This window comes from Leuresthes tenuis, unplaced genomic scaffold (genome assembly GCF_036924035.1).
Source record: "Leuresthes tenuis unplaced genomic scaffold, fLeuTen1.0.hap1 SCAF_2, whole genome shotgun sequence".
NCBI classification, from domain to species: domain Eukaryota; kingdom Metazoa; phylum Chordata; class Actinopteri; order Atheriniformes; family Atherinopsidae; genus Leuresthes; species Leuresthes tenuis.
Genome location: NW_027325356.1, coordinates 3343135 through 3354408, shown reverse-complemented (window position 1 = coordinate 3354408; position 11274 = coordinate 3343135). Strand labels below are relative to the sequence as shown.

Here is an 11274-nt window from a genome sequence, read left to right as displayed (position 1 = left end):
AACTTCCGGTACCGAACAGTGATTTCCTTTCAAAATAAAGTGTTGCAGAAGGTGGCCGATGGCACTAAGGACGTTTCTGGAGGATTAGTATAGAAAATACTTGATATTTCATTATTAATATTCAGAGCCCACAGAATTTTTATAGATAAGTAAAATTTACTTATTTTAATTTAAATACACATTGTAAAGAGTTAAAAACAAATATCTCCTCAAACGCATATCTTTTTCATGCCATTTTATTCTCTTTTTTATATATATAATTTCTTTGGTAATTCTGTGATTTCACTTTCATGTTAATGCTCAGACTTTCTGTTTACCAGTGAGAAAAAGTCTGATAAAAATATATTTAATGATTTTCATGAAGTTTTTATATTTATTAGTGTCATAAGAATTTAAAACTAACTCTAAAGCTAACCTGACTAGCATGAGATAAGATGGTAAAGACACGAGTAGTAAACATGTTTATTTATTTAACATGATAAAGTATTACAGTTCTGATGATATGATACTTCTACTAATAATACTAATAATTATTGTTACTATTGTTACTATACTATTCTATTATTGTGATTGCTGATGTTAACTTAAAGTAAATATCATAGTTATCCTTAACGTTATTATAGTTATCGTTTCTAATATTACTATTATAATGATCTACTTTGTATTTATACTTTTTAATATGTTTTATTGTGCATCTTTTTACATTGTACTGTAAATATTGTCACTTTTTAATTTAAAATAAACTACTTAAGCCTGGAATCCCATTTTACTAGATATTACATCAATGAATAAGAGCTAAACTTCTCTAAATTATTAAATATGGCTGTGGAATTAATCTTGAAATTAAGTTAATTCATAAAGAGCTGATATGCTTCAGTCACTACATTTTCATTTGAAAATTGGTCCAACAGCAGAGCTGCGGTGAGATAATCTCTCCCCTTCATTTTAATATCAAAGTGTGAAATAAATGCAGGCAGCAGCGCAGGAATATTATAAAATACAAATATACAAGTATATATTATGTGTAATGTACAAAGTTCAGAGGTTCCTTCTCTCCTCAGTGGATGGGTGGTGCTAATAATCACTCACCATGTGACGCTTAAAAAAATCATTTATTATGAGTAATGATCCACAGAGTGAACAACACTTTACTGTATCTCCGTCTTCGTTTGTCCTTTTTACAAACTCGCTGACAGTAAACCAGCCGCTAGTCTCAGTAGCCTATTAAACTTAAAGCTACACCAAAAACCACACAAGACTCATTTAGTCTCATTTAGAAACAGTTATGTAGTCATATAATGAAGTCAATCCTTCCAGAGTTTAAACAAGTTCAGGCTCTTTTGACTCTTCATCGTCTATTCCAGACAGAACAGGAGGACAGTTGGAGCGAAAAGGCTCGCAACAGATTTACAGCTTTAAAGTCACTCTGATTCATTTCTTCAGCTTTAAGGCCACTGAGCTCTGATGAAAACGGATGATGTGATGCGTTTCTTAGAGGCGTCTCCGCAGCAGAAACATGAGGAAGACTGCACTGAGGAGGATGCAGAGCGTGCACACGGTGGGAACCACGATCTCTGTCACCATCTCCATGTGGCCGATCAACGGATCTGCAAAACATCAACAGTCCGTTACCGTGTTCATCCGGATTATTTTACTTTAAATAGTACTTTAAGTATTTTAAATTCCACTGAAAGTTGTCAAAAAATGATATAAAAAAAGCACAACACTGTGGGAATAAAACACAATTCATCAAAACAATTAAGAAAGACAAATTACCAACAGCAAAAACACGATTTAGACCCAAAAAGAAAAGAAATACAAAGGATTTCACCAACATTGACTTAAATCGTCAATCCTCAGTGTAAAGCATACAGTTTGTGAATAAAAATGTAGAAATCACCTTTTTTCACTTACTTTATTACTTATTTATCACAAAATTTACAACAAACAAATCGAACAAACGTCATCAGTGAAATCCTGCTTCACAAATAGATCCCAATAAACTCATTTATTCCGATTTAATTTGTCGATGACACACATTTTCAACGGTGCCAGCTGTAATCTTTACACTTCTGAAGGTTTAAGTCCTGCTGGAAGCATCATGTTAGTCTTACACAGCACCAACTGAGCTTGTGTACCTAAACTTCATCATGCACTGGCCAAGTGTTTTGCATTCCTGCATGTTCCTGATTTCCCTGGGATTTTCTTCTAGCTGGAGGGGCAAAACAAAGAAAAACCCTGTTAGATAGCAGAAAAACAAGCTTCAGACTGAATTTTCCTTTGTTTGGCCCCACCATTCTCACAAACTACTGCAGTGGTCCGTCGTACTAACCTGCAGCCAGGAGCTGGTTACTGGAGGAGCAAGTTTCTACGGCTTTCCTCTTCCAGCTCTCCACCTGGAAAGACCAAACAGAGTCTCACAGTTGAACTGCCTGCTCTCCTTTAACGTTGATCGTGTTGTGAGTTTACCTCTCTCAGATTGGGAAAGCCATTAGAGCCGATGATGCGTTTATAGAACTGGACCGAGGCCTTCGGGTAGCGTGGTTTATTTTTGGTTCTGAAGTCCACGTAGTAGAGGCCAAACCTTTCTGAGTAGCCTTCATCCCACTCAAAGCTGTCGAGCAGAGACCAGGCGGTGTAGCCCTTCACGTTCACCCCGTCTTTAATCGCTGTGAGTTTAAACACGGACACATTGACTCGGTGCCAGAAAAACAAATCTTCAACAACAATGTTCCACGCAGCACAACCGGTCACCTTTGAGCATTTCATTGATGTAGTCTCTAAAATACTGCATCCTCCAGTCATCACAGAGGTCAGTGCAGAGCATTTTCTCTGAGACGCCGTTTTCTGTCACGTAGATCATGGGGTTTCCATACTGAGACTGTTGATGAGATCACACATTAGTGTCAGGACATTACATGAGGAGGAGCACCGTGTCCCTCAGTAGGTTTGCATTTACGATATCCACACTTCTGCACAATGAGTGCTCAGAAAAACCTCAGAAAACAGTCGCCGAGTTATCAGGATTCATCTTAGGTTTAGGAGCAAAACGGAGGAAGAAGGAATACAGACGATGACTGTGGTTGCTTTAATAAATGAACCAAAGGTGATGCCAAGGCAGGGACTAACTGGCCGACAACAAGGTCAGCGGCAACAAAAGTCTGGCAAACGACAGGGTTGACCAGACAGCGACAAGTACTGGGAGTGACTAACAGCAGACATGTGGGAATGAGACCAGGGGACAAGACGAGACATCTGGGGGTGATGAAATCCAACAGAACCTAACACTGGAGACTGAAAACTAAACCGGAATACAAGGAATAAAGCTCAAAGAAAGAGCTAAACTGAGACACTGAGAAATAACTAAACCAGAACAGAGACTGAGAAACCAACACAAACCTGAGACCATGACTCTAATTCTGAAAATAAAACAGAAAACCAAACCAGGAAACACGGGTTCCAGTTTCCTCACAACAAGACTTTAACTTTGGTTTGATAGGTCAGATTCACACTGTGTACCTTCACAAAATTCAACAAGCGCCGGAAGCCCCACGGAACTGAATAGAGCCACTCAGAACCAGGATCAGGCCATTTTGGGTCAACCAGCTCTGCAAGGTCACGATCCACAAAGTAGCTGTCCCCAAGGGCTGATGGGTAGTTCTTCTGGGTGACGTAGCGGGTGGTAAAATGCCCGAGGCCCAGGAAGTCACACGTGCCTCTGATGTAACTCTTCTCCTGGGGTGAAAAAACGGGCAGCCGTGAAGCTCCCAGGCCCTGCTGGCCACTCTTCCTGCCTGCAGGTGGGAGTCCAGCAGTTAGTCGGTCAGTCATGTTACATTCAGAAAGAAAGTGCACCCTTATGTTGCTCTCTGTGGGTGAATCTGTGCAGTTAGTTCATAAAACTGCAACACAGTCCTACACATAGAAACTATGCCAATAACTAATCCAGTTACCATGTTTTCCGCACCACAAGGCACCGAAAAGCCTTAAATTTTCACAAAAATCGGCCGTCCGCCATATAATCCGGATTCCAAAATCTGTCACGGATATGTCCGCCATTTTGAATTTACCGCGGGGAGCGCCGAGCATTCATCGGGGCATTAAGGCCCCTGCATCACTCACCCTATACGTTCACTTTAGCCGCGCCTCTTCGCTCTGTACATTGGAAATTAATGGCAACTGGCCACTTCCGTCGCTGGCTTTCCGTTCGGTGTGAATCCAGGGTTTAGTCGGATCCCAGCCATTCACTCTGAATGGGGCGAAGATTCTATCGAGCTCGTACTCAGCGATTGAATCGTGTCATTAATGCTTCTGCCCATGTCCCAGAGAGTCTGTTCTTCAGTCTGAGATGGGTGATGCAGACCGATGTGCAGATTACAAGTTTATAAAGTGTAAAAACCACAGACGATGTTGTCCTTGACCGTCGGACCATTTCCCGCTGACACTGAGACTTAATACATGCACTACTGTGCTGGCAGCGATAAACCAATCAGAGAACAGTAGGTAATACGCCTTATAATCAGGTGAGTCTTATAGTGCGGAAATACGGTACACTTTCTAATCTGCCTGTAAAGGTTACAGTAAAAATAAATGCTTCACATCACTCACACCATATTTCCAACATCCACTCAAAAACAAAACACTTTTTGATCCAATTTCTAGATTTTAAGCATTTTAACTGCATTCAAGGTGAAGCTATTTTTTCTTCCTGATTCACATTGTGCAAAGAAAGGTTGGCAGCAATAAACGGTGGATCAGGACTTTAATTATACCTTCACCTGAAGTGTTAACGTGTTAAAAACACATGAACTTTGACTGCTCCACAGACCTCAGCAAGCCAACAAACCCTAAACACATCAGCTGCCGAGTGACAGCAGAGAATGAGTGAAAGATGCTCAACTTACCGATGTAATCTTTCATAACTTGGGGGTAGTCTCCATTGAAGAGGGGCGTAGCAAACCAGCCCATGTAGAACTGGATGTATCTCTCTGCTGCTTCGATGTCTCTCTGGTTGGAGATGTCCACCGGTTCGCCCCAGTCAGCAGTCAGCGAGATCCCAATCAGACCTGCGCCAAAACAAGCACTTAAAGCTGGAAATGTGTTGGTTTGAATCAATAAAAAAGCTCGGTTTTCTCTGTTACCTTTTTGTTTGCTTCTCCACTTCATGTCATACGTGTGCCAAACTTTAGCATGTGCCTGAGAAAGGAAGAGAGTCAAAAAGACGTCTGTTTGGTTTTTTTCACTGTAATTCATCCGAGAACGAGTTCAATTCCTCAAAGACATCACATTAAAACTGATTTTTCTTGGTAAGAGGAGCACAGATGAAGCTCCAAGATGCCAACCAGCATCCACACTGTCATTTCCTGTAAAACCAGCTCGTCTCAACAGGTTATTTTGTTGTTATTTACACGCTAAGTTCTTTCAACTTGAGCGTTTAAAAAGAATCAGGTAGCATCTTTACTTTCTCCCTGTTCCTTCCACCTCAGACTCTGAAGGATCAACGCTACAGAGAAGTTTTTAAAGTTTGGATATCAACAGAATTTAAACAGAAAATCATTTAAACCTGCTGCTATTCTAAAGGGAAATGCTCAGTTCCACCTTTACTGTACGTTTTTGTTGTCTTCTGTCCACTGGAATACCTGCAGAATGCTGTGTGTGTTGTTGAAAATAAACTAGGACTTCCTTGAAAAAGAAGACGTTAGATGTGGAAGTTTCCCACTAATACACCTCCACACCGTCACATATGCTTAAATCCATCCAAACATCCACCTCAGCTCATCTTACTCGGCTCAGAGAAGCTGAGCTTCTGGGTCTGGTTGACATGTTTCTTCTCTACCTGACAGAGTTTGACCTTCACACTTGGATGCAGTGATGAGCTGATGATGGTTTTCTGAAGTATTCCTCAGTTAATGCAATGATTCCACGGCAGAATCGGCGCTGCTTGAAGATCACCAACGTTACAAACTGATTGTAAGTCTCTCCGTTGATGATGAAGACCCCAAAATTCTTTGCAATTTCATTTTGAGACATGTTATTTTCAGATTATTAAACAATTTGTCCGCACAGTTTCACAGAATGTGGAACCTTCACTGGCTCATCCACGTCTTTATGGACTTTTCTCATGTGTCTATGCATGAAATCTGCACGGTATCTTTTAACTTATCCAGACTGTTGCTTGTTTTAATTCATTTTAATTCATTTTAATGATTTTATTTCTTTCTATTTATATTCTTTTACATATTTCAATGCTTTTTCTGCTCCCTGCTGCAATGCTTTTATTTTATTTAAAGCACTTTGAATTGTTTTGTACATGAAATGTGCTGGAAATAAATCTGACTTTGACTTTGACCTTGCTTTTGGACCAGGAAGGGGTCACTTTGTGCTTTGCTCACAGCCTGGAAAAATGGATTCTCTCCTGATTATGATCACAGTTGTGTTTTTAAATTGAAATTTTTTTTTTCGCCAACAGTATTTCTCAGGAAATTGTAATTGACAGAACCCAGAACCATCCGGAAACTTGAGTTCAGAGCATCTCTGCAACCCACCATCACCAATCTGGACACCTTTGGGAAGTGTTTCGGCCTGCGTCTTGTTATTGATCGGCCAGCTTGCACCAGCAGGCAGATCAGAACCACACGAGCTGGTCTTACCTTGATGATGTGGTGGGCGGCTTTGTAAGCTCCTGTTCCTTTCAGCTTCAGTCCAGGCGCATGTTCTCCTGTTTCATATCCCTCCACAGCAATGGACTGAAAATACAAGGCTCCACACTCACTGTCTGACACACATCAGATGCCACGGCTGACAGTGAACGCACCATTTCTCTTTAACCCGACATACCCAGGGATTGTTGAAGGTGATCCAGTACTTCACTCTGTTTCCAAATTTTTCGAAGCACAAGTTGGCAAAATCGTTGAAGTAGTTCACCATGCTGGCGTTGAGCCAGCCGCCGTATTTATCCTGCAGCACCTGTGGAGGAGAGCTGCGTCATAGCTGTGTCTGCACCATCCTGTTGTTCTGCAAAGCCAAATGCTGCACTCACCTGTGGTAAATCCCAGTGATACAGGGTAACTATAGGCGTGATCTTGTTCTCAAGCAGCATGTTTATCAGGGCATCGTAGTATTTGATTCCTTTTTCGTTGATGTGTTCACCTGCAAGAGTGGCCAGTGAAATATGAAATTACCATCACTGTCTTTATGAATATGTAGTTCAAGTAAAATGTATTAATTAATAGAATCTGTAGAATCTGAAGCAGCAACACTCAGTGAAAGTTGTTCCAGACGCATGTTTCCCATCGTGTTCCTTCAGCTTCCTTTAATGACTCTTTTTAATGCTTTGAACTGAGTTTCTCACAGGAATCTGTGTCCATTCCTGCTGAATCCCAGATTCCAGCTGCTCAGCAGTCCCTGGTTGCTGTTGTCTGGTTCTCCTCTTCATGATGCTCCAACATCTGCAGCAGGAGACAGATGTGGACTGCAGGCAGGCAGCCGAGCTCACACACTCTGTGTGTCTGAAGCTGCTGGAAGTCCTGCAGAATGAGGTCTGGCATCGTCCTGCTGAAATAACCACGGACCTCCCGAGAAAAGACGGCACCTTGATGGCAGCATCTGTCTCTCCAGAACTCCAACATCCAGCTGTGCATCAGTGGTACCTTCACCCAGATGAAGCCCTCCATGCCATGGACTCTGCTGCAGCCCCAGACCATCACAGACGCTGGCTTTAAACCTTCCTCTGAGAACAGCCTGGATGCTCTTTCTCATCAGTTTTTCCCAGAAGCAGCTGAAACGTGGACTCATCTGCCCACAGAACACGTGTCCACTGTCTTTCTGTCCCTCTGAGATGAGCTGGAGTCCAGAGAACTGGGCCGTGGTTCTGCTCAGAGCTGATATATGGCTTCCTCCTGGTGTGATGCAGCTTCAGCTCACATTTCTGGATGCAGCCGTGGACTGTGTTGAGTGGAAATGCTTTTCCCAGCTCCTCCTGAGCCCATGTGGCTGTATGGATCATGGTGGCCTGACGGTTTCTCCTGCAGTGCTGCCTGAGGGCTCCGAGCTCATCCAACAGGGCTTTCTGTCCTTGGCCTTTCCACACTGAGACTTCCCCAGACTCCCTGAATCTGTTCCCAATATTCTGCTCTGTAGATGCTGAAAGACCAAAGTTCTTTACAGTCTGACTCTGAGGAATATTTCCTGAACTTATTGATGATTCTCTGATGGAGTTTGGCACGAAGCGGTGAGCCACGACCCATCCTTGTTGGAGAGGCTGAACCTTTGGTGGAAGCTGTTTTTATATCCAATCCTGACACCCTCACCTGTCAGCAGGTAATCTGCTGGTTGGAGAAGCTCCAGAAGCTGTTACTGTAGATTATATCAACTTTTCTGTCTTTATTCGACTCCAGAACAACTTTTACTGATTGTTTTCTTACATAAATCATTTATTTTGACTTGTGTCTGTTAAATAAAGGTTAGCTAATCTCACACTAACATACAGTAAAACTGAAAAATAAACCGGTATGGAGTTTGTTTACTTCTCAGTCCACTCGGTAAAATCCTCGGCCAGGAGATGGAGAATCGATAATGATTCACCTTCATGTCCTTCATCAAGTTAATGTCATCCTTGAAGAAAAAAAAGCAGAAAACATTTTAAATTAGTGCATTTTTCTGAGACAATTCAGAGAAGAAAACGTTAATCTGTCATTTTAAAGCTGCTTCCACGTGAGTAAATCTCAGAAACGCAGTGAAATAGAAGTTATTGCACAGATTAAGTTCACCCAGAACCCAGAAAGTGTCTTTCTCATTGATTTATTAGCTTCTGGGGATCATTGCGAGCTAATGCTGTGCAGCAGGGTTAACGTTAACTGAGCTCAACTTAGTGAAGAGGTTCAGTCTTTGTGCTGAACTAAGTTAAACATCCGCTGGCTTTAGCTTCATATTTACTGGACAGACATGAGCGTGATATCAAATTATGCAAAAGAAACCATCATTCCTAAATGACTGAACCTTTCAAATCTAAATTTAAATACCAGACTTTATAAACACCTCACATATACCTAAAGATGCGCCTCCATGTGCATAAAAGAGGACTTTTATGATTGTAAAGTTACAGAATTGACACTTTAAAAGTGTAAAAGTATGACTATGACAAACACCAACAAATAGAGAGGCTCTAGCATCGCTGCACTATAAACATGAGCTCTTTGGACTTTGCAACACACACATTCACCTTGAATTTGTAGTAGCTTTCACACGAGGAGTCCCCTGTATCATTTGAGAATATTTTCCCCTTTTTGTGGGCAAATGCATCCCAGATGCTCATTCCTTTTCCATCTATGTTCCAAGCTCCTTCGGTCTGATAGGCAGAGCTGCCGGCGCCCCATGAAAAACCTGCAGAGGAACACAAACTTCCGTCAATTAATCAAATAATAACTCCTCAGCTCTTAACCACGACTTCGTGACTGGAACTTTAAAGTCAACATTGATCAAATTTGCTCAAATAAGATGGAAATATGAACCAAATGATTAAGCTTTTCCTGCTCAGAAGGATCATATCACATGAATAAAAGCTCCAGGAGGATGTTAGATTATCTAAATAATAGGCTGTTTGACAGATTTACTCGAGTGCAAAACAAGTTCCTACCAGTTGGGAAGGTGCCGTAGTAGAAGGACGTTTTCTCATTCTTCGTCCAGTCAAAGTCCTCACTTGCTGAAACACACAGCACCAGTGCAAGCAAATGGTACAGCCTCAGGATTCCCCACGGCAGCATTGTGATCGTTGGCCCAGAGCTCTCTGTCTTCAGTCACACCTACAGAGCAGGTAAATGGGATGTTTTAAACACATGCAGCCATTCATCAGGCATCCAGAATCACTGCAAGGCGTCATCTCCTGTCAGTCACCCCGAACATCACAGAATATGCAGAAAGGTTGAACTCAGAAACTCACACTCAGGTGTCAGCTGTCCCCAAGTTTTCAACAAAACCCTCATAATTCAACCTCCAAACCTCAGCATCGTTTCTTTAAAATCCACCAGAAAAAAACACGCGGTCATTATCAAACGTCACGATATCACAGAGGAGTCTAGTTTCATTTCAGCCAGCTGTGAGACACACTGACACAGAACGCTATCAGAGACAGAAAGTAAGACAACTTGTCCAGCACAGTCAGGATGAGAGACATTTCAAGCTGCCGGATCTCTTCAGTGGTCACAGATAACCACAATTAAAAAAACAGAAGTGGGTGAAAAATGCGAAGAAGCCTGCGAGTCCTTCTGCCAAAGCCTGTGCCGTTTCTTTCCCTGCGTCTGTGCCCTTGCTCAGCCTCGGCTGCCTCACTCAGAACCACATATAGATGTCTGACCTGCTGCATTTGTCTCTGCTGGAAACTGCTCCAAAATGCAAGAAAAATCTCCAAGCTTCTGGACGGGGTTGGAGCTCAGCGGTGTCCGCAGCTGGTTCACTGCCAATGTTCAGAAAACAAAACAGAGTGAAGCATCCAGGACATTTTCTGCTATTCATCAGCTCGCATACAGCAACACCCCCCACAAATACGCTAACTGAATACCCGCCATTGGAAGCCAGTGAAGTGTGAGGGGAAATTTGCTGGGGCAAACAGATCTTTTGGAAAAAGGAAGGATTTCAACACTGTAAGCAAAGTTTATGTTGGTGAACGGGGCTCATTTGAAGCTCGTTACTCTGCTGGATGAGTTTTTTCAGGGTTTAGCATCAAAACAGAACCCAAAATATCACAGATGGGTCAGCTGGAAGAAGAAGAAACCCAGAGTGAACCCTGTGGTATGTGGTAATATCACAAACTTGGCCATATTCATAGGTTTTAAGGGTCATTTTCTCACTGCTTCACTTAAGCGATGCCTCCTTTAACACTTACTAACCGTCACTAATGACAGGTTCAGAGTCATCCTGACCCACTTCAGACCGACGAATAACATCCAAACATTTGGTCTCGAAATAGGTATTTCACTCCAGACTTTGATAAAATACAGATATCTCCTCTATTCGAGTAAATTACAGCATTTACACGTTGCACTTCTTCGTCTGTTTATACCGATAAAATCCTACAACAAACCACCCATCTGCTCAACACTTGAGCTGGACCCACAGAAGGGACCGTAAATAAACCATGATGTCAAAGTGCATCATCTGGTCAAGGCAGAGGAGCTTTGCTGCAACTGAACTGCAGATGCAAACCCTGATTAATAAGTACTGATTCATCCTCATCTCTGGACAGTGAGTGTATCTAACGCCTGAAATCATGGAAGCTTT

General features: G+C 42.1%; 1 protein-coding gene across 1 annotated transcript; it reads right to left on the bottom strand.

Moving 5' to 3' along the window:
• Positions 1–1138: 1138 nt before the first annotated feature.
• On the bottom strand, positions 1139–10107 carry lctla (lactase-like a). Its single transcript, XM_072381180.1, has 14 exons — positions 9938–10107; positions 9635–9800; positions 9221–9381; positions 8526–8613; positions 7040–7149; positions 6838–6966; positions 6651–6746; positions 5142–5196; positions 4905–5066; positions 3520–3794; positions 2755–2881; positions 2470–2669; positions 2333–2396; positions 1139–1607 (listed from the first exon to the last, which is right to left on the bottom strand). The coding sequence occupies exons 2-14, from the start codon at positions 9759–9761 to the stop codon at positions 1492–1494; spliced, it is 1710 nt and encodes a 569-aa protein (XP_072237281.1). The 5' UTR covers positions 9762–9800; positions 9938–10107; the 3' UTR covers positions 1139–1491.
• Between the last annotated feature and the right edge of the window lie 1167 nt (positions 10108–11274).

Excerpts from the sequence above, each read along its gene's own strand:
- lctla (XM_072381180.1), bottom strand. The coding sequence starts at position 9,761 with ATGCTGCCGTGGGGAATCCTGAGGCTGTACCATTTGCTTGCACTGGTG. Across the intron at positions 3,795-4,904 it reads AGTTATGAAAGATTACATCG|GCAGGAAGAGTGGCCAGCAG; the intron begins GTAAGTTGAGCA and ends TCCCACCTGCAG. Across the intron at positions 2,670-2,754 it reads CATCAATGAAATGCTCAAAG|CGATTAAAGACGGGGTGAAC; the intron begins GTGACCGGTTGT and ends TTAAACTCACAG.